This window comes from Meles meles, chromosome 8 (genome assembly GCF_922984935.1).
Source record: "Meles meles chromosome 8, mMelMel3.1 paternal haplotype, whole genome shotgun sequence".
NCBI classification, from domain to species: Eukaryota; Metazoa; Chordata; class Mammalia; order Carnivora; family Mustelidae; genus Meles; species Meles meles.
The window spans coordinates 70069750-70093894 of record NC_060073.1 but is presented as its reverse complement, the minus strand read 5'-3'; the positions used below and the strand labels follow the sequence as shown (position 1 = coordinate 70093894).

The window sequence follows — 24145 nt, the reverse complement described above, 5'->3', positions numbered from 1 at the left end:
CTATTTCTTATAAACAGCAGTCTGGGAAGTGGAGCTGTATGAAGTTAAAAAATAATAATACTAGAGAGCAGATGAAGGAAATAGCTGGTGGGAAGAGTAAATCCAGTTCAGTTTTGCCAATTTCTCTTTTGCTGATATGGCTTCTGGAAAGAAAATCACGACAGGTATATAACACAGGCGTAAGAATAAAAAATGTTCATGACAACATATTTACAACTTTAGTTCGCTGAAGTACTGTTAGAATGATGACAGTTAAAAAATTTTTTTAAGATTTATTTATTTGACACAGAGAGAGGGACAGTGGGAGAGGGAACACAAGCAGGGGGAGTAGGAGAGGAAGAAGCCGACTCCCTGCTGAGCAGGGAGCCCGATGTGGGAACCCTGGCATCATGACCTGAGTCAAAGGCAGATGATTAAAAACTGAGCGACTCAGGTGCCCCAAGAGTTTAAATTTCTTAAACACAATCAATCATTTAAAATTTACATTAATGAAAAACTAAAATTTGCTTTTGTGAATACCTGGAAGATTTCCGTTATAGTCCACATCTTCTATTCCACATCCCCATTTAACTAGAAGCTGCAAACAGCCAAGTCGCCCATGAAAAGCTGCATAGTGCACAGGCTTCCATTCTCTCTTATCAGTCACACTAGGATCCTAGGGATAACATTCACAAGAACTCAGTTTCTTTCCATTTGAGGAGAAACAGTAAGTCTAACAGCTTAATTCTGCAAATGAAAACTATAAGATAAAAAAAAAAGGGCGAAAAAGACCTATAAGGCAAACAATAAACATAGTAGAAAAATTTACTACTACCACTGATTTAAACATGAGCTAATAAAGCGTAATAAAATTTTATAAAATACTTTTTTTAAAAAGAACATAACTTGATCCATAAAAATAGTTTGGTTTTTTTTTTTTTAAAGATTTTATTTATTTATTTGACAGACAGAGATCACAAGTAGGCAGAGAGGCAGGCAGAGAGAGAGGGGGAGGAAGCAGGCTCCCTGCTGAGCAGAGAGCCTGATGCAGAGCTCCATCCCAGGACTCTGGGATCATGACCTGAGACAAAGGCAGAGGTTTTAACCCACTGAACCACCCAGGCGCCCCCATAAAATTAGTTTTTAAAAAGGAACTTAACTAAGGGTGCCTGTGTGGCACATCGGTTGAGTGCCTGACTCTTGGTTTCAGCTCAGGTCGTGGGATCTGGCTAAGGTGCGCTCCGTACTCAGCATAGAGTCTGCTTGGGGTTCTTTCTCCCTCTTCCCCATACCCTGCCCCCTGTCTCTCAAATTAATAAATAAATCATGGGGCACTCAGGTGGCACAGTCCATTGAGCATCATACCCTTGGTTTCTGCTCAGGTCATGATCTCATGGTTGTGGGATCAAGACCCACGTGTAGCTGCATGATCAGCAAAGAGTTTGCTTGGTCTTGCTCTGCCCCTCCCACTCATGCTCTCTCCCCCTCTAAAATAAATAAATCTTTTAAAATAAATAAATATGCAGATTTATTTATTTTAAAATAAATAAATAAATATTCAAGGAGGGAAATGAGAGGAACTTAACTAGTCATTTTACTGGTCACAGGCTTCTAACCAATAAAATGAAAGGGAAGGAGTCAATGGTCCAATCATATCCTTGAAAGCATAAAGAGTTAATTAAAAAATACTTAATAGGCCCTTCACTTTTTCTCTAATTATAGAAACACCAACTCTTACCATAACCTGTTCAATAAAAGTAGTTCTTTTCTTATAAGTTTTTTTTTTACAACCACTAAGTAATAATGAAAAATATCACAATGAATGAAATTTCTGGAGATAAAAATCACCTTCTAAATCAGTGTATGAAATAAGTTACAAAGAAATAGGTAAACACACAGAAATTCAGAAAGATATATAATCACTGGCTGAAATGGGTTCAGAAGCTTCAGAATCTTCCCAGTTAAACTCTAAACCGACATGAAGAACCCCAGCCTCTGAAATCCTTTGTACTGCTAAACTGGGATTTTTTGAAGCTTTATCTAAATTATTGCTCCTATGTTTAAAGACAAAAAAAGCTAAAGAGAGAGATCAAATTACTTTGATCATAAAAGGGATTTAAGAAGTCAGGAAGAGATAACTAGGCTACTAAATGCTATTCCATCTATATGATCACACATTTCAGCATATTAACAGGAATTTCTCACCACTCCACTTCGGAGCATTATTTGTAAAGTGAAAGAATGTCCATGTGTTGCAGCAAGGTGTAAAGGAGTGCATCCACGATCATCTTGAGATGCCAGATTTGCCCCGTTGATTATAAGAGCCTAAAAATAGAGAAATAACAGTAAGTGTACATAAATATGTTAAATCATGAATGCAGATGTGTAATAGGCAAGCAATTTATCAACCTATGGCTACATTATTATGTAAGTTCTTATACATGTGCCATAAAGTATGAGAAATTCTTAGATAATCTTAAGAAAATGCTTGAGATCTTTTTTAACCTTGCCTAGGAGATATTTATAATACCGGATTTCACATTCTGATTTCAACATATACATACGATTTATAAGGTACACAGAGATTAATAACCACTACGCTAAATACTTTAATACTAAACTAATAAACTGAAAAGTAAACTGTCACTATTTCAAAAGCAGAATCTTTTATTAACTAGGTTTTGAATATACAGTAGGAGGATTTCGTTATTAAAGTAACTCGTTCTAGCTCTGAATCAAATTTCTAATCTGAGGAGATTCCATCTGAATTTTCAATCAGCCTAGTTTCTGTATAAGGATTATATCATAAACACAGCACACCCCCCTATGTAATATACCGAGTAATCTATTTAAAAGAATTACTAGTTAATATTTTTTAGTTTTACTCCCTCAGAACTTTTTTAAAAAAGATTTTATTTATGTATTTGACAGACAGATCTCAAGTAGCCCGAGAAGCAGGCAGGGGTTGGGGGGAAGCAGGCTCCCCACTGAGCAGAGAGCCTGATGCTGGGCTCAAGCCCAGGACCCTGAGACCATGACCTGAGCGGAAGGCAGAGGCTTAACCTACTGAGCCATCTAGGCGCCCATCCCTTAAACCTTTTTAACCAGTCTGTATTTACCAGTATCTTAGCAAAGGACTCCATCATAACTCGTATCAAAAGCTTTAAGAATAGTCTTCATAATTAACAAACTAGTCAATAATCATCACAAAGCACACACTGAATATTTACTGCACTTCAAAAATCACTACAAGGAATATGAAGACATGTCAACTTAGAGAGTTAGGACATACGTAGAGACAATGATAATCAATTATACAAAGCCGTCCTTGATAGTCAACAACCACACAGTATAGTACAAAAAAAGTACCACAAAATCTCTGAGAATGAAAAGATCCCTATGAGGGAGACAAGGACAATCGGGGCTATGGGAATGGTTTGATTGCTTAGAGGAAGGAAAGCATCAAGTAAAGCTTTATTTGACCCCAATATCCCCTGAAGTTACTATTTTATTTCCTTTTTCACTGCCTACTTCTCAAATTAATACCTCAATGCCTCAACTCCAAATCAACCTGCAAACAAGGTCCTGTCCCTACCACTGCATGGAAATTCAGCAAACCTCACCGTATAGTGACTCTCAAGTCCACTGACATTTCCTTACATCCCGTAACTCTGACACTCAGCCTAACTATTCTTCCCTCATTTGCACAGTCCAGTGCATCCTGGCTCTCTATCTGACTTCCTCCTCCGAATTCTTTACTCATTTCTCTGCTTCCTACCGTCACTATTAGTAACATTCTTCAACATTCAATCTTTAACACTCTATTCTCTTTTCTATACATTATTACTCCTTAAATTTTTGTCTCCAGCACGCTTTTCAACTGCCGGGACCTTCTGCACCCAAATGTTCTATAAGCCCCCTAAACAACATGTACCAAAATGAATTCAACATTTTTGCTCCCATATCTCCCTAGCTTTTTAAATTTCCCTATCTGTAGTGTCATTATTATCTGCCATACTGCCTCAAAACATTAAAATTTTCACTCTATTATATGAACACCTGATTTTCAAGATGCCTTCTATCATTTTCTTTCTTTTCCACTGCCACCACCTCATTTCTCCCTCTGTGGGTAGTGATGACACCAAAAGTCTCTAACTGGTCTTCTTCCTTCCAAACTGTCTCCTCATCCTAGGTAAGCCCAGATACATCTTGTTAGAATAATTTCCTGAAATACTGCTTTCATTACTTCAGTCCTCTGTTAATGTGCATGTGTATGTATGCATAAGTATGCATGTGTGTTATATGTATATGCAAGAGTATATATTAGTACGCATATAAAAACTCTCCTACACAAATGAATCTTAATTCTACTTCTAAGACATTTTATATAACTGGCTATCCAAACTTAATTCATAACAGTATACAACAATAAAACATCCACAACTTAGTCAAGCTCATACAATAGTTTACCCCTTGAACACACCTAATTTTTCCAATTTAAGTACTACACATAGATTAAGGGCATAGAGGTTCATAGAATAAAACCTAGGTTCAAATTCTGGTTTTGTCACTTACTTAGGCAGGGTACTTAATTTTCAGAATCTGATTCTTTATCTATAAAAAGGGGAACTCCTAAGATTACTGTATTAAATGAAGTAATGAATGGGAAACTATAATTCACACATAAAAAATAATAATCATTTTTCATTGCTCCTTACTTTCTGACATCAACCTGTTCTTTTCAGCTTAATTGAATTTTTATTGTCTCCATTAATGATTTCTCTATCTCCTTCTATTTGTTAAAACCTTAATCATAGACTGTACTTTGTACTGTTTTGTAACTCACTGAGTAGAGAACCTCTCATTCCAAGTAGAATCTCAGGCTTCTCAGAGGCAGGAACTGTTTGCTTATACAATTTTGTATTCCTCCAAATTCCAGTCTACTTCAGTACATTGATTATTTCTAGTTAATCTAATAAGCTAGATCCTGCACATATTAATGTGAAATTCTGGCCAGGAAATACATTAAATAGGAAATTTTAGGCATGACAGGCTATTAAGGAGATAATATGGACATGTCTAAGACATCCCTTTATTTTTTTTTTTAAGATATTTTATTTATTTATTTGACAGAGAGAGAGGTCACAAGTAGGCAGAGAAGCAGGCAGAGAGAGAGGGAGAAACAGGCTCCCCACTGAGCAGAGAGCCTGACGTGGGGCTCGATCCCAGGACCCCGAGAACACGACCCAAGCCAAAGGCAGAGGCTTAAACCACTGAGCCACCCAGGTGCCCCTAAGACATCCCTTTAAAACGACCTATCAGATAGCCAATTACTTCAAAGATAAAAGGATCCCAGTCTTACACAATTTGTTTAAGCTGTATTTGGTACCAAATATCTGAGCGGTGGAATTCAGTAAGTACTTGTTTAGGAAAAAAAACTAAATCTATGGGTCATATTATTAGAATAAAAACAATAGTCCAACAAAATTAAGCTAAAGTTATTAAATGTACTGATTTTTTAAAAGTAATCAAAATTATTATTACCTGCATACAAGCATCCTGACCTCTGATTGCAGCTATGTGAGCTGCTGTCCAACCTCTCATGGTTACTTGTGCAATATCAGCTCCATGCCAGAGGAGCCAATGAAGACACTAAATTAAGAAAATAACCATGTTAACAAGTTATAAGGCAGATTTTTTTGAACATCTTTAGATCTTTGAAATTTAGTCTATCATCATGAAATACCATAGCCTGGGAAGCATCATAAGTAAATGAGGGGGCTAGTTTTAAGAAAAACAAAAGCATAAGAACAATGATATTGTAACCCCCACTTGGCCTTATTATTGGGTCAACAATAGGGAACAGTGGGAGCTGTGGCAAACTGGAGATCCCATTCCTTGTCCATAAGGTATACATGCTACTTAATTCCAGCCAGTTGTTACTGTAAGTGAAATGCTAATCCCAATCTTATATTTCACCCATACTGTGTAAGCCAAACAAAACAAGATCTGTGAGTCATATTCACTCAAAAGCTGCCAATTTGCAACCTCTGCCACAAATCTTTAAATGAGCCCAGATGCTTCTGTATCAGAGCAAGCATTGTTATTTTGGTGATACTTGCTAAAAAAGGGGGGAAAAGTGGCTTACCAAAAAAAGGGGGGAGAGTCAAATGCATCTTCATTTAATATTTTAATTAATGTACATCTCAGTAGAATACAGTACTAGAGTTCTGTGCCACATATGATGTTACTGTCTTTATATGTTCAAGTTTGGGGCTTCTATCTTCAAGAAGTTTCTTTTTATTTATTTATTTTTTAAGATTTTATTTATTCATTTGAAAGACAGAAATTACAAGTAGGCAGAGAGGCAGGCAGAGAGAGAGAGGAGGAAGCAGGCTCCCCGCCGAGCAGAGAGCCCGATGCGGGGCTCCATCCCAGGACCCTGGGATCATGACCCTAGCCGAAGGCAGAGGCTTCAACCCACCGAGCCACCCAGGCACCCCAGGAAGTTTCTTTTTAAAGAATTGGTTGTATCTTTAGTATATACTGTCATTATCAGTCATAGCCATTATCATTTGTTGAAAGGCTTAACATTCAGCTATCATTGGCCTGTCACAGAGATAACCGGCCAAGAAAATAAAAAGATTTAAAAGAAGCTCAGTGTCACTACTAATCACAGTAAGTCACCCATTTAGCAACAAATATTTATGGAGAGACTACTACATGCGAACATTATTCAGTTACAAGAAAATAAAACCACTGGAAACATTTATGTAACAAGTTTTCTATTTCTCCTGGGTAAATATGTAGGTAGGATTACCGGAATATAGGTAAGTATAAGTTCAATTTTATAAGAAACAGCCACACTCTTTTCCAAAGTAGCTATACCATTTTACATTTCTACTAGCAGTATATACGAGTTGCAGTTGCTCCATATTCTTGCCAATATTGGTAGTATCATTTTTTGTTTTTTGTTTTGCCATTCTAATAGGAATGTATTGGCATCTGATTGTGTTTTTAGTTTACATTACCTTAAAGGCTATGATGTTGATTACTTTTTTCATGTGCTTGATTGCCATCCACATGTCCCTTCGAAGTGTCAAAGTCATTCAACCTTTTTTTTTTTAAGATTTTATTTATTTATTTGACAGAAAGAGAGATCACAAGTAGGCAGAGAGATAGGCAAAGAGAGGGGTGGAAGCAGGCTCCCTGCTGAGCAGAGAGCCCAATGAGGAGCTTGATCCCAGGACCCTGAGATCATGACCTGAGTCAAAGGCAGAGGCTTCAACCCACTGAGCCATCCAGACATCCCATCTGCCCATTTTTTTAATTGAGTTTTTTTATTTCTTACTATGGAACTATTAGAGTTTCACATGTTCTGGTTACAAATTCTTAGAGATGTGATTTGCAAAGATTTTTCTCTAATGTTTTCTTCTAGAAGCTTTAGAACATTAAGTGTTGCATTTGTTCATGATCTGTTTTGAATACATTCTTACATAAGGTGCCATATATATCATTTCCTCACATATGACTGTTCCATTGTGCCAGTACCATTTAATGAAAACACTATCTGTTCTCCATTGGACCTCATTTGCATCTTTTCAAAAGTCTACTGATCAGGGCACCCAGGTGGCTCAGTCAGTTAATGTCTGCCTTCAGCTCAGGTCATGATTTCAGGGTCCTGGGATCAAGTCCCACATCAGGCTCCCTGCTCAGCGGAAAGCCTGCTTCTCTCTTTCCCTCTGCTCCACCCCCAGCTCCCTGCCACTTGTGTGCACGCTCTCTCTCTCTCTCTCTCTCTCAAATAAATAAAATCTTTTTTTTTTTTAAATCAACTGATCAATCTTACTGATGTGGCTAAGAACCAGAAATGGCTAAGTGAGGAGCTTGAAAAATCCCCCCAAAGAAGCAATGATAAAACTAAACAAAGTAGGGGCTCCTCAGTGGCTCAGTCAATTAAGCATCTGACTTTGGCTCACGTCATGCATGATCTCAGGGTCCTGGGATCAAGCCCCAAGTCAGGTTCCACCCTCAGCAGGGATTCTACTTGTCCCTCTCCCTCTGCCCCTCCTCCCACTCGTGTGTGTGTGTGCGTGCACGTGCTCTCTCTCTCAAATAAATACAATCTTCAAAAAAAAAAAAAAACTAGACAAAGTTGTCAAAAACAACAATGTAAAGACTCTGAGAATTTGTCAGAGGCACTAAACAAAATAAGCAGTGTTAACTCAAGAAAATGTTCTGAATCTCGGTAAGAACAGGTGGAGTCAGCAGCAGAAAGCCTGGGACTACAACTATCCCTAACCCGAGCTACATGGTGCAGAAATTCTACCCAGCTGGACCACTCCATTGCCCTGCTGGAAGGAACGAAGACTCCATGCCCACGCACAAAGTCAAAAACAATTCCAACCTTAGGCGCCAAAAACCTGGGAAAGCCAACATCAGAGCTCACCTGAAGTCACAATACTGGTGAAGACAAACAACAAACGACCACCCAGAAAATTAATGGACAAAAGCCAAGAAATGAGACAACAAGTGGGCCTTGCTACGATTCCCCTTAACCCTTGTCATCTACAAGGCCAGGTACATGTACAAACCTGCTTATATTCAGGAAAGACTGAAGAGGGCCCAAGCTGGCTAGACATTCCTGGCTAAACCTAAGGCCTTGCAAACACATTTGGGGAAAAACAACAACAACAACAAAAAAGAAAGTCAGGTTGACCTGTAAACTATTTGGACTTTGAAAACATTCTCCAAGCCACACACAGACTCAGCAAAAGATGAATCCTTACTAGGTAAAGGTATTCAAGCACAACCCTGATCAATCACTGACCCAAGAGTGACCCCTAGCCAGACTTAAAAATACCAACAAGAATTTTTAAAAACCAAAACAAACAAATTAAAAAAAAATTGAGTAGACTACATATTGTGGGGAAACAGACTCTACACAATGAGTCCAAGCAAGTCAACAAGCAAATACATAGCAATAAGCACATCTGGGAGGGATGCAGTGAATAGGATCAGAATTCAAAGCTACTACAATAGATAATCTAAAATGTAGTTTTCAAAATGTCTAGGCAAACTAAAAAATTATGAGATTATAATTATACAAAGAATGTGTGACCCATACATGGGGGGGGGGGGGACAACAATCAATAGAAACTATCTCTGAGAGGGCCCAGATGTTGGACTTAGTGTGAACTTCAAAGCAGCTATTATAAATAGCTCCAGAGAACTGAAACTATTTTTAAAAGAATTTATACTATACTTAAAGAATTAAAGTATGATGACAATTACTCATCCAATAGAAAATATAGACAAAGAGAAATAAGAGAAAGATAAATACCATATGATCTACCTTTTATTTGTAATTTAAGAAACAAAACAAATGAGCAAAGGAAAAAAAGACAAACCAAGAAACAGACTCTTAACTATAGAGAACAAATGTTATCAGAGTTAGTTATCAGAGAAGCCGTAAGTGGAGAGTGGCTGAAACAGGTGATGAGGATTAAAGAGTACACTTATGAAAAAATATATATATGGGTGCCTGCCTGGCTCAGTCAGTGGAGCATGTGACTCCAAGTTGTGAGTTCAAGCCCAATGTTGGGTGTAGAGATTATTTAAAAAAATAAATAAATAAAATAAAATCTTCAGTGGTGAGCTACTGGGTGGCTCAGTCAGTTAACCATCTGCCTTAAGCCCAGGTCATGATCCCAGGGCCCTGAGATAGAGCCCAATATCAGTCTCCCTGCTCAGCAGGGAGCCTGCTTCTCCCTCCCCCTCTGCTGTTCCCCCTGCTTGTACCCTCTCCCTCTTAGTCAAATAAATAAATAAATAAAATCCTTAGAAACAATTTTTTACAAACACTTATAAAAATGTGTTAACTGGGGGCGCCTGGGTGGCTCAGTGGATTAAGCTGCTGCCTTCCACTCAGGTCATGATCTCAGGGTCCTGGGATCGAGCCCCGCATCAGGCTCTCTGCTCTGCAGGGAGCCTGCTTCCTCCTCTCTCTGTCTGCCTCTCTGCCTACTTGTGATCTCTCTCTGTCAAATAAATAAAATAAAAAAATCTAAAAAAAAAAAAATGTGTTAACTGAATTAAAGTTTTGCCTAATTCACAATATGTTTGGGAAACAATTCAACTCCAAATTTCAGGATAAAAATAAATCTTATGAAATTTAAATAAAACCATAAATATCTGTGTTTTTGAGACTATAATTTAATTGCAGTACATTTATTTATAAAGATTCATTTTAATTTTGAATAATTTTAATTATTTTGTGACCATGAATAAATATTCAAATACTGATTCCCATCCACATACATGAAATACTATTGTATTTCCAAAGTTAACTTCAAAATGTGAAAGATGTAATACAATTGAAAAAAAATGAAAAAAAAATGTACAAAGAGACAATTATTTTTTCAAAAAAAGAAAGAAGGAAAAGAAATTCTGGCAGCGAAAAATATACCTGAAATAAAGTTTACTATAGGGGGCTCAAGAACTGATACCATCTGACAGAAGGAAAAGAATTGAAGTCTAATAAAACAGGTTTTACCAATTGTTTATTTAGTGACCATTTCATTTTTCCAACATAACTACCACAGTCTTAAGATATTTCAGAAAGGGAGCACCTGGGTGGCTCAGTCATTAAATGTCTACCTTCGGCTCAGGTCATGATCCCAAGGTTCTGGGATAGAGCCCTGCATCGGGTTCCCTGCTCAGCAGGAAGCCTGCTTCTCACTCTCCCACTCCCCCTGCTTTGTTCCCTCTCTGGCTCTCTGTGTCAAATAAATAAATAAAGTCTTTAAAAAAAAAAAAGATATTTCAGAAAGGATAACAAAATGTAAAGGCATTAATGTAGTACTCAAGTAGATAATTAGGAGATGATCTTTACATGGGAAGGTAGAAAGTCACCAAAATCTTTTGGTTTAGATTTATTTTTGTTAAAATTTCAACAAACATTTCTGGAATATCCGTTATACACTGTTCTAGACATCTAAAATTAAAATTTAAAAAATTTTTTAAAAATCAAAAAATTCAGCAATATAGCCAACATTTATTATGAATCCAATATATCAGACATTATGCCAGATGCTGGGGAAAAAAAGAGGAATAAAACCTAAATGGTACCTTCAAAAAGTTCAAAAATCTAAAAGAGGTTCAAAGTGATATATTCAATGTGATAAATACAAACAAATACAATTTTTAAGATATGTATAAGACTTAGGGGTAGATCCTAGGTATTTTATTGGGGAATATAAGGGGGGCAGGGAACATAGAGGCTTTACCAAGTGGGTGCTGCCTGGCCTAGTTTTCAACCAAGTAACCAGTAAGAAGAGATGAGAGCAAGCAGATAAAAACAACATAAGTTTACGGTTACCTGAAACAGCAGACTAGTGTAGGACATGACAGTAGTCACCAGTACTACAGAGTAAAACAAGTATGATGGGAGATGAGGTTGGAGAGAGAAGTCCCTTCTAGTAAATATCTTAAACTTTATAATAACTTACGGAGGACAGCGTCACTACATGGACTTAAGAACGGTTTCAAGTAACATCAGATATTAGTTTTAGAGGGAGAACTTTAGACTGAATATGAACTAAAGGTGGATGAGACAGAAAAGAAGAAATCAGATCTAAAGCAATAGCTAGGAGGATGGAGAGGACAAACTCAGGAGACAAAGATGGAACAAAATCAAGGATCTGGTAATCAGTTCTCACTGCATCAACGTGCATTATGAAGTACACCTTCAGACAAATGTTGATATTGTGTTTGCTTCCTGAAAAAATGGAGACAAGTCAATAATGATGCAAAGTCATTAGCCTGGAAAACTAAGAAAGGGAGGGAAAAGGATACTGGTTTAGTTTTAGACCAATGTGAGATCCTATCAGATATGCCTGAGGTGTTGATCAAGCACCTGATACATAAGCCAGAGTTCAAGAGAAAAAGCAAACCAATGAATTATTCTGTAGTAGCAGTAAAGCCAAGGAACTCTAAAAGAAAGGATATAAAGTAGGAGAGAAAAGGTCATTAGAAGAGGAATAAAAAAATGCCTCTATTTGTAGAGCAGGCAGAGGATGTTAATCAAAAAAGACCGAGAGTAATCAGAAAGGATGAAGGATACCAGGAAAGAGAGGAAACCCCATCCTATTTGATCACGGCAGAATAAGATCACTTCTTCCTCTCTTAGCAATCATTAAAAAAAAAAAAAAAAAGCGCAAGATAAGCAGGAAGTACACCCCATCTTTGATGAAACTAGGACTGACATCTGAAGCCAGAGAACAGATGGGAAATCCACCAAAGTGGGATCCAGAAGGGATGTGGAAGGAAACAGAAAAAAATACCCACCCAGGGTTATAAACTCATGAAGAACTGTCAAGGCACATTTCTCCTAGGTGAAAGGGAGCCACTAAAAGGCCAAAGCAAAAATCCTTGTTTACAACAGTTCAAGCAGGACACACAAACTGGTGGAGAGTATAAAGTTACCGCTCTCAAACTAATATCTGATATTACTTGAAACCTTCCTTAAGTCCATGACTCCATCCCCTACAGGATAAAGTTCAAGCTATTTAATATAATCCTCAGGACCAGATTTGGTTCCAAGAAGCAGAGAAGCCCAAACAGGAAATCACACAGAGTGCTCGCTTCGGCAGCATATATACTAAAATTGGAAATCACACAGAGAAACCATATTCATAGAAAACGGTCTCTGTGTGTTAGGGGCAATAAGAGACTTTGTACTGAACAGACCCACTGCAGCCTACATGCTGTAGTCATAAAAATAAGCTCCACACAATCTTGAATCATGAGGAAGAAGTCCAGGTGGCTTTGCACACAACCCAAGAGAAAGTCTGCATAAAAATATTCACTAAGCACTGCCTGTACTAGCTGAAAATGGAAACCAACTAAATAGCCATCAATCAAAAAGTGGATAAATTCTGATATTAATCTAAGTAAATGGTATTGGAACATGGCTCAAAGAAATGGAGTACATAAATGTAATCACATAGTTAAGACTCAAAAACACATCATTGAACACAAAAAGCTACAAGATGATACAATAGTATGGTGTCATTTATATAAAATGTCATTAAAAACAATGCTATAATCCTATGTAATAACAACATATGAGTTGGGAGGAGAGGAATGGCACCTGAGGGGGGTGCTAAGGGACTTCATATGCAACTACAATATTCCATCTCTTTTTTAAAAATCTAAAATAACTATAGGAAAAATGCTAGGATTGAAAGAACTGGATATTCACATGCTACCTTCTGTAAATTACCCTCCATGCTTTCCTTTGGAACAGAGTAACTACACTGTGAGGAATCACAAAAAAGCCCAGGTGGAGAGACTTCACATAAAAATCCAAATGGAGAGGAATTAAGGTGGCCAGGGTATAGCTAGCATCTTCTACCAGACACCTGCATGAACAAGCCTTCAGAAGATTCCAGACTCAGCATTTATATCTTCTAGCTGAAGCCCCACACATCACAAAACAGGACAAGCTGTCCCAGAGATCCAAACTCCTAATTTACTCCTGAGCACCAATGGTCATTTCATGCCACTACCTTTTGAGACAATTTGTTACAAAGGCACAGTAAATAGAACAACAAATATTACAATGAAATGAAGAGAAAAAATATTTCCAGTGCCTAGCATAAAGTCTCAGTCCTATTTGCTAAATTTCAAAATTGCTAACAGTTGTAAACTTACTTCAGTTTAATAATTTATACAGCTTCTTACCTCCAAACTTCCAGAATGTGCTGCCCAATGTAAAGGGGTAAACTTATGGAGAATGTCTACTTCATTTATGCTGGCTCCTCGTTCTATTATATCTGAAAGCTGCTTTACATCTCCAGCCCGTACAGCATCATGTATGTTACCAAAATGCACCTTCTTCCGGGTACCTACTGAAAATCAAATTGTTTAATGTATATTACAAAACTTAAAAAAAAAAAAAAAGACTAAAGCAATGATTCAAAAGAAAGCACAAAATCACTTTGGCTTTCCAAACAATTTACTACAAAGATGTTTGTGATTAACATTTCAATCACACTTCCATTTCAGCTCTAACACATAAACAGCACAGAAGTTATCACTCCCAAAGGTAAAGAAAAAGCTGGACAAAAGGAAAATCAACAACTTTTCTTGGACTCATCAGAGAACCAAGATCTCAGAGCCAGTTGCCTCCCTGAGTCTGGAGAGACACATAAATACAGAGAAACACAAACAAATTCAGCTTACCTGGAGCAAAAGCCACTGGAGCCATAAACTTTGAAGCACTGAAATGGTAATTTTGACAAACTGCTAGAGGCTGGGCAAGTATTAGCCTACAAGTGAGAAACGTTCTGGGGCTACAGTCTTAGAAGGCCCCATATTTTCATAGATTTTACCCCACGAGGGTAAATCCCACCAGGTTATCACTGTGAAAAGAAGAATTACTTTATGCCTTTGGCAGGGAAAGGGAGGAAGTAACCATTCTGAAATACACCCAGTGCATTCTCCACAAGAGAGGCCTACTCTCCAGTGATTTTACCAGAGCCCTATCTCACATAGGCTGATATATTCTACAATCTATTTTTCTTATCCTTCTCATATATACTATACTAAGAAAGGAATGGCAGGTCACAATGTTTACTTCATAACACTCCAGTGGTCTTATATTTTACAATTTAATGTTCCAAACATCAAGACTACATTGTGACTGTGAAATATTTTAATGTGTGCCTTAAGCCAGAAGCAACAAAGGTACCTAAGCACGAACAGTTGTTGGAAGAGAAAGAAGTAGAGTTTAATCAAAGTATAGCCTGAACAAAAAGGCACGATTCCTGACCTCAAATTGTTTTTGAATTTTTGGTAGATAATCTATGCAATCTATACTACTATCTATGTATATGTCCTTTCTCCACAACTCAAATACTAATTTCTTGAGGGCTAGTATCATATCTTATAGCACTCCTTAACAAAATGCTGCACATTTTACTCAAAAATCCTTTCTGAGCATCTACGATGTGCCAAGCACTGTGATAATATCTTTCCCTGCCTACACTTTAACCCTTTCCTTATTCAGTATTATCACAGTGCTTGGCAGGCAGAAGCTAAGACATTGAACAGGATATAAGAAACCATACCACCTGGCCTCGAATGCTTGGGAGTATTTTTCTTTGGGGGCTATAATGTATCACAGAAAATGACTGAACCTCAAAAAATTAAATCATTAAAGGTGTTATCAATAGTCCTTGCTCAAACCAAGATGGCACAAGAATCTCACAGCCACAAGTTTCCCAGTCAGTTCTCAGTAACAGCACACGACCAGGGAAAAAAGCACCAGTGATGGCATTATCCAGGGGGAAATAACAGGATTTAAGGAGAGGATGGAAGAAAAGTTAACTAAGGGAAAGGGAGAGTCAATAGAGTGGAAGGAAGGAAACTAGGTAAGTCTAAAGTCATCTCCACAGGGTCAAATGCTGCAGAGAAGCCAAGAGTCTAACATTTAACAAGCGTTTATGTCAGTCTGGACTAGAAGTCTCAGGAATAGTGCAGGTGGAAAGAACGAGAGGAAAGCTGGAGTGACGGAGGATGAGAAACAGGTGAGCAGCTTTGGGACCCACTTAAAATAAGTCAATTAAGGGAAATTAGGAGTCACAGCTGAGAAAGGAAACTGCCAGAAAGGACCAAAGCAGATGTGGATGAAATCAGGAAAGAGTGACATAGACAAAGGCAAGCGAAGTAGTCTGACTCACACGGGGTTGCACTCTCCCTAGAGGAGGTGGAAGGGCCTGAATCGGACACCCCTGGCATGGTGCGATCCCTCGGACTCCGGGGAGGACCCGAGTCCAGGCCCCCGCTGCTGCGGCGGTCTTCACTTGCTGTCACCCACGAGCCACTGCAGTGGCTGCTTTCGTCGTCGCTAAGACGGGGTACCCGATCCTCCCGGGTTTTCTCCCAAGAGTTCCCGCTGCGGAAGCCCTCGTCTATACGTTCTCTCTCCCAGAAGCCACGGAGACAGCGGCTGGCGTCTACGCTGACGCTCACCCCCGAGGAGTCGCTGGCCGCGTAGCCGCGGTCTTCACTTACTCCCTCCCAGGAATTACTGAGGCTGTGGCCGCCATCGACACTCCCTTCCTCCCAAGACCCACTGAGGCGGCGTCTGCAGTAGTCACTGCCTCTCTCCCCGGAATGGCTGGGTTTGGGGTCCGGGACTACTCTGACACCCTCCCAAGAATCACTGAAGCACAGGCCGCGGTCTTCTCCGACTAGTCCCTCGCAGTCACTAGTTTGGTGGCTCCTGACCTCACTTAAATTCACGTCGCTGCTGCTGAAGCTTTGGTCTCTTCTTACTCTCTCCCAGGAGCTGCTCTGACGGCGCCCACCGTCTCCCGTAACTCTCTCCCGAGAGACACTGCCCAGGTCTTCACTGACTCTTCTAGAGTCACTGCCGGAGAAACCGATGTCTTCACTTAGTCTCCTGCTAGAGTCCCTACGGAGGTGGCCGCCGTCTTCACGGATTCTTTCCCTGTCTTCGCTGGGACTACAGTCCTGGTCTTCGCCAACTCTCTGCCTTAATTGGCCCCGGCGCTGGCCGTGTCGGCCGTTTATCCTCCACACGCGGTGGCTACTGAGGCGGCCGCCGTCTTCGGCTGCTACTCCCCGCGAGTCGCTCTGGCGGCGGCCGCCGTGGGCTACGACCCTCTCCTCCAAGTTGCTTTCCAGCCTCCCGACTCGAGCCAACCGGTTGGAGGTGTGCTGGAGCCGCTGCCTTGGAAACGGGTAAACTTCCGGCGTGCTGCGGTCATTTCCTGTTCTTCACGGCCTTGCGTCACTTCCGGCTTCCCCTCCACCTTTTTCTAGGCTTCGCCTCTAGAGACGTCGGAGGGTGGTAAGGACCGGATCTTGTGAAATTCCGTACGGCCTCACATCCAAATTATCTAGGCCCTTTCTCTCTAATGGCCTAGCATCCGTCGCGCTTTCCATGGCTCAACGAAGCAGGTGGAGGTTCCAGGACTGCAGTTTGCGTAGGTGACCTGTGTGGCGCGGGCCGGGTGGGGCATTTCTTCGTCCTTGACAAACCTAGTATAGTTTCTCAGTGCTCGCTGGAACATTGGAGGAAATATGTTCTTACCTTAGCGTTTCACAGGCGTGGAGAAAGACCCAAAGGAAAAGTTAGCAGCTGCAGCTGCTTTCATTATTGAATGCTTATTAGTGCCAGGCTCTTCGGTAATTGCTTTGTACTTATCAATTTTTGTAAGGTAGGTGTTGTCTCTGGTTTGTAGGTTAGCCGATTCAAGGTATCAGTAATTCGTTAAGGACAAACAGGTAAGTTACGGAGCCAGTATAAACACAGGTCAGTAGTCAAAAGACTGCCCCAGTTCCTGACTTCCAAATCCAAGGCTCCTTTTAATGTAAATTGTTCACTTTCAGCAGTTTGGCCCAAATCTTTTTCTCTGACCTTATTGCTTAACATATATTCTTCCATTCACTCTTTATTGAAAATACCCGGGTGGGGCCAGGGGCCGCGAGGCACTTGGGTGGCTCAGTTGGTAGAGCGCGCGACTCTTGATCTCAGGGTGATAAGTTCCAGCCCCAGGTTGGGCGTGCAGCCTTCTTAACAAAAACAAAAGAAGAAAATAGATGGGTCGGATTTAGTGCTAGCTGCAGAGAATAGAGTAGAATTCTCTGCCCTCCACCTTAATTCCCCTTTCAACTCGCCCCCCCTTTCCCCATCCTTTTTTCTTTGGCACAGGTTTTGTTCTTAAACACATTTGGGAAATTACCCTGACCCTATCTTACCTCTCTTGAAGTACAGTAAGTTGACTTTAACTGCCATAGCCTCTTGTAATAGTGGTAATACTAATAATTTCCATTTGCTGAGTTCCTGTGAGTCTGACACTGTACTAAGTACTTTCTATTAGTTTTGTTATTTAATCCTTAACTTAACCTATCGGAACCGTATTCTTCTTTTTACAGATAGAGACAAAAATCACCAAAGACAATGCCTGAAAATTCACAGCTAGTAAGTATTATAAAGTATCTGAATTAGGTATCCAACCTAGAAATTTGATTTTTGCTGGACATACTTCTCAAAGTCTCTGAATTTCCACAGCCTTTATTAGACCACTTTTCACATTATTTTAAAATTATCTATTTAACAGTTGATCTTCACCCTGACTCCCCAAGGACCCTGAGCTTCTGGGAGGTAGGGACTGTATTTCTTGGTGTTCCTGACGTTTGGAATACTTCGTTTGAGGGGAGAAATTAGTAGCTGTGGTGTGGGTTAGCATGTGGCTTGATGGTCAGTTGTCATGGATGAACTGATAGAATGAAAATCATTTTTTTTTAAGATTTTATTTATTTGACAGATCACAAGTGGGCAGAGAGGCAGGCAAAGAGACGGGGAAGCAGGCTCCCTGCTGAGCAGAGCGCACAATGTGGGGCTTGATCCCAGGACCCTGGGATCATGACCTGAGCCGAAGGCAGAGGCTTTAACCCACTGAGCCACCCAGGCACCCCGAAAATCATCTTTTTTACAGCTGGGATGAAATTTGGGATGTCATCCCAGTCTGCTTATTTTTAGAAATAGAGCAACTGAGGTGTTTTGTCTTATCAGACATCGATTGAGTTACTTTAATAGGGGCCAGTTTCTTGCTAAATGATTTGCAAATAGTTTCGGACTTAATCTGTATTATTATTTGTTTTTACAGATGAAGAAACTACTCACATTTGGCCAAGATCACATAATAGGAGTTGGGGAATTGGAACCCACTCTGGCTGACTCCAAATTAATAGAGAGTTTGTAGCCACTTACATAATAATGATAAAGGTTTCATTTGTTGCTATATGGATAAATTCAGTGAGGGTCAGCACATCCTTAAGGGATACACAAATGGCAGGAAGGATCAGAAAAGAAAATCAAAATAGCAGAGAAGCAGAAAAAAGAAAATCTCCCAAAATAAATGTAAAGGAATTAAAAATAAGATGTTCATGAAATAGAAAATAAAATTGATAATGCCTTCTGTTTGAAAAGAACAATAAATAGACACTTAGCAAATCTAAAGAAGGAAAGGGAAGAAAACGATATTTGGAAATAAAGGGAACATATTACAGATAAGAGGGACTTCCAAAATTGGAAGTGAATCTAGAATAGCCTTTTACAGATAATCTTGAAAATTGACCTGGACAATTTTCTAGGAAAATACAGATTTTGAAAAATTGGCTCTAGTTAGAAAACCTTAATGAACTGATAATCGTGAAAGAATGCCCTGTAAATCCCTGACGAAGGTCACCAGGAACAAAGCATAGAGACGAATGGGAGTGTGCCCCAACTATGAAAGGAGCATAACCATAGCAGAATCTGAAAGATAGTAAAAATATAGTTCAGTCTTACTTACAAATACATGCAAAAAAAAACTAAGGAAACTGTGACCCAGCAGTGCATTTAGAGGATAATGTCATAACCAAGTTGGGTTAATCTTACCTGTACAAGGATGGTCAACATTAGACAGGTAATGAAAATTTTCTACATTAGTAGATAAAGGAGAAAAACTATATGACTTTAATTGATACTGAAAAAACACTTGAGAAATTAACATCTATTACTGATTTTTTTTTAAAAATACAATTTATATTAAATAGCAAAAGGAAGTTTGCTTAACTGGATGAAGGGTATCAACCAGCAATAAACAAACTTAATTTCATGATCCAGGTTATATCTTTTGTCATTCATACAATTCAACATTGTTCTGAGAATTTTGGATCCAGTATAGTAGTAATAAGTGAGGTAAATAAGGTACGAAATTAGAAAGGAAGAAATTAAGATAAATTATATTGTTTACCTGGAGAATCAATAAGACAGCATTGTCAGGAAGATGGTAAGCTCTCAGCAACATACAGATGATTTTTTATAAATGATATAATCAACTTTTAAGTGTAAAGAACTCACATTAGCACCAGCAATGTTGAAACATTCTAGAAATCTATCAAGAAATAAGCCAAACCTACATTAAAAATATGTAAAACTTTATATATATTACAGAAGATTAGAATAAATGGAAAGATATATTTTGTCCCTAGGTGAGTAGGCTCAGTGTTTAAAGATAAGATTCTCCTCAGATTATAAATTTGTTGCATTTCAATTAAAAATTCTTAACAATTTTTAATGGAAAAAAACGATTTTTTTTTTTATTTGACAGAGATCGCAAGTAGGCAGAGAGGCGGGCAGGGGGCGGGGAAGGAGGCTCCCTGCTGAGCAGAGAGCCTGATATGGGGCTTGGTCCTAGGACCCTGAGACCATGACCTGAGCCAAAGGCAGAGGCTTTAACCCACTGAGCCACCCAGGCGCCCCACAAGATGATTTTTTTATCTCAAAGAATGTAGGTGCAAGATTAACCAAAATGTTTTTTTAAAAATAAGAATGAAAACTCACCCAAATACCCATCAGAACTACAAAGCTAGTGTATGTATAACAGGGAGGTAACTGGAATAGGACTGGACAAATAGTGGAACAAACTAGAATTCAGAAACATATGTATACACTTATTATAGCGGTAGCATTTCAAATAGAGGAATGTAAGCTCTTCATTTTCATGTGCAAAAATTTCAGAGTTAAAGATACTATCAAAGTGCTAGAAGAAAATACAGGAATTTGTTGTATATATCTTAGGAAGGCCTTCCTAAGCAATACAAGCTCCAGAGATCACAGAGAAAACATAAACATTTAAAAGATACATTACCATGAAGTTTAGACCAGAGGGTAGACAATGTTTATTATCAAGTCTGAGAAAGAGTAACTCTAGAAAAACTAATGAGCAAAAGTGTGATGAAAAATACCAGAAGCAAGTACACCTGAAACTAATGAATGTTGTACATCAACTGTACTTCGATTTGGGGGGCCGGGGGGAATGAACAAAATTTACTGAAACTCATTAGGATTGCTCTGCACAGCACTATGATAAAAACTAAAAGATGGATAATGAATGTTAAAAGAGGTCTGAAGACCCTGCTGGTGAGAGATTAAATTGGAGTGACCCAGGAAGGACAATTTGGCAGTATCTGTCGAAACTCTAAACATACGTTACCCTTCAGTCAGAAACTATCCAGTTGTAAAATCTTCAAAATAATGTTCTGTTGTAGTAGGATAGTCATTGCAAAGTGTTAGAGTTGTAAATAATTAGACACGAATATCCATCAGTGAAACAAAGCTGAATTATGCTACATGCCTATGAAATATTAGTTGTAGAAATGAGATCTACATTATTAAAAGAGATAACATAGTGATAAAGTGAATGAAAAGCAATATATATGCAATCTCATTTAGTTTTTTAAAGTTTTTTTTCAAAGAATCTAGATTAACTCAGTATAGAACAAGAAAGATGTGAAAGGAGACTATTTTCTATATTTTTAAGTTTTACAAAAATTCTCAGTAAAAATACAGAAGCACAGGAAAACATGTTATATAAAGAAAAGAAAGTCCTTTAAGGAGTACATGGGTTAGGAAAGATTAAGAAGCTAAGAAAAACACTGGTTTTGGCAGTGTTTGGCATTGGTTTGGCAGTTACCAATTATTGGTAACACTCGGGAATCAAGATATAAAAACCCCGGATGCACAGGATGTCAAGGTAAGTGAGGAACTGACTGAAGAAAATGTCTCACGTGAACCATTCCAGAACACTGAACTAGGCATCTTGGCACTCTAGAGAAATGGAGCTCTTTATAAGTAGGAAACTTAGGTTCCACCTCTCAGTTTTTCCAGAGGGCTCTGTGTAAATGCCCCATAAATCAGCTCTTTGCATTTAGTTCCAGAGGAGGGAGAGGGGCCAACCCCAGGCCAAAAATTCAATTAAATGGGTTTTGGTAACCAACTTCCCTTATGCCTAAATAGCTAAATACTCTCTTCTCTTGCTTCCCAGGCATTCTTGCTCTCCTTTAGATGGACCTCTCCAAACTTTCACCCCGCAGGTGTTTTGCTGTTTAATTTGCTCTTTCCCACCTGCACAACTCTGTATAGGATTAGGAGAAAACCCTACTTTTAGAGAATTTCGGCCCCCCCCCCCCTTTTTTTTTTACAATAGCCTGACTCCATTTCTACCTCCAGATTACCTCCTCTTAAGTCTGCTAAAAACTTCACTTGCCAGCACAGTGAGATGCCATGTATTTTTCTGAATATTTTGTATAAATTTCTTCTAGCATTTAGTAGTTGCTAAACAGGTTGTAAACAAAAGTTTTTTTGGGAAAACAAAATGAATTGTCTATTTTGGGTTTAGTTACTTGAAAATCTGAATTATATAGGTAGGTTTTTTTTTTTCTGAAGCTTATCTTTAGCTAAGTAAGAGATAACTTTGTAGTCTTTTCTAGAACAGTAAAGTTAAAACTAAGTTTTAAGTAAGCAGATTATGTTAAAATCAGAACATAGAGGGTACAAACAATGAAATTTTCAGGTTTTGGGAAAGGTTTTAGTTCTCACAAACCAGCTGTTACTTCAAAAAATAATAGTTCTTCTTACATGAGGCTTTCTTGGGTTTTCCTTGCTACACTTTACAGTGTAGATTACTTATTAGTTTTAGTTCCCATTGATATGTGTTGACTATTACTTTTCCATCTTTTGGGGCTACAAAGTCGTTTTCTACATCAGTTATCAGATCTAGCTGTTCATTTAAGTTACCCAAGGGATTTTTAAAGTTCAGATATAATTGACATTTTCATGTTGGAGCTTTCTAAATGGTAGAGGGATCTCAGAGTCTGCTAAATGAGACCCTTCAGAGACCATCTGTTCTTAATATTTGCTGATGGTAATGCAGTGAAATTTGGGGGCCACACATCTAAATCACCACCCAGTATCCAACCTCCTACCTCAAAGAAAAACTAGGAATTGGATTTTCAGTTCCAACTGTAAGTACCTGTGATCATCTTGGAGGAAGTATTACCCCTCTGCCACCAAAGCTAATTCCTTTTGTGCTATGGATAAATCTCTGGTCTGTCAGTCAGCTCTCTTCACAGGTCTCTCCATTGTACTTTTAACATGTAAAACATCTTTTTGTCTCATTCTAATTACAGTTAAATCTCCAGTTAAATTTCATGAAGAGTAGCTCGTAAAATTTTGTCACCACTCACCCACACAACCCATTGCAACTAGTGTTAATACCCATACTCACCTGTTCTTCAGTCAATTTCTAGGGGTTATCATCCCATATTTCCTTGGCTTTGTTTACTGCCTTTTTTTTTTTTTTTTAACCATTATGGGTTCTGTTTTGTTTTCCTCAATAGTACTTCTTTCTCACCCTCCCATTTAAGAGTTTAATGTTTGCTCCTCAAGGACCTTTCCTTGACCCTCTCCCTTTATATGATACTCTTATACACTGGTGGGTGTGAATGTCACCTTTCTTTTGTCAAATACTTTTAAGCATTTGATACAAGTTATGATCCCCCCAAAACAAGACAACAGAAAATTTTGCCTACGTTTTTGGATTCAGACCCCAGTACTTCTTCCATGACAGTGTTGATTTATATTTGGAAGTTCAGCTATCACAATGTGTTTTCACTTCTCAAATCCAGTGGACACCTACCGGTTTTTCTTACTGGACCTTTGTATAATAATTATATTAACAACAATCTCATAAGTTTCTGTTCACTTGATTCTTTAAAAAGATGCAGATAGGATTTGTTTAAATTTCTGGTGGCCCCCATGCTCACCAGTATAATACAAACTTCTAAGCATAACCAAGAAGACATAATCCATTCAAAGTTGTTGGGTTTTAACCATATAAAAAAATTTTGAAAACACATGTTTTCAAGCCTTTGTTTGCTGTCCATTCTCCATAGATACCCTTCCCACCAATGTGGACTCCACTCCTGGTTCTCCTCCTAAACCCAAATACCACCACCTCTATGAAGTCTTCCTTAACCCACTTCCAGGTAGTTTGATGTACCTACTCAAGGAATTCTTTTTAATTGCAGAAATACTACAGAATAAAATGAAGCAAAGCCAGGTCTACATTCCTATTCTACAACTTTCTCAGTGATTCGATCTGTACATAGTAGATACCACCTACTATGTGTGATTATAAATACCAAAGAAGATACATATAAAAAATTTGCCAATGCCTACCACACAGTAAATGCTCAACCAACTGGTTTTCATTGTTTTATATGCCCATCTCCTCCAACAGAT

At 38.7% G+C, this 24145-nt stretch overlaps 1 protein-coding gene and 1 long non-coding RNA gene across 7 annotated transcripts in view; one reads left to right on the top strand and one right to left on the bottom strand.

Annotated features, from left to right (window-relative positions):
• Window positions 1-16696, bottom strand: part of ANKRD42 (ankyrin repeat domain 42) — a 63629-nt gene extending 46933 nt beyond the window's left edge. For 4 of the 6 annotated variants that reach the window (XM_046014977.1, XM_046014981.1, XM_046014976.1 and 1 more), the window contains exons 1-5: window positions 15726-16696; window positions 13726-13892; window positions 5524-5631; window positions 2185-2304; window positions 520-655 (exon numbers count right to left, since the gene is read on the bottom strand). In XM_046014977.1, the coding sequence (XP_045870933.1) occupies window positions 520-655; window positions 2185-2304; window positions 5524-5631; window positions 13726-13892; window positions 15726-15783 (589 nt within the window). In that variant the 5' untranslated portion in view covers window positions 15784-16696. The remainder of the gene's footprint in view (window positions 1-519; window positions 656-2184; window positions 2305-5523; window positions 5632-13725; window positions 13893-15725) is intronic. The other 2 variants (XM_046014979.1, XM_046014978.1) reach the window with 2 other exon arrangements.
• A 129-nt stretch (window positions 16697-16825) lies between these two features.
• Window positions 16826-19676, top strand: LOC123948017. The gene is made up of 4 exons (XR_006819911.1): window positions 16826-16997; window positions 17950-17995; window positions 18135-18178; window positions 18684-19676. It is a non-coding gene; the product is annotated as an uncharacterized LOC123948017 (long non-coding RNA).
• The last annotated feature ends 4469 nt before the right edge of the window (window positions 19677-24145 follow it).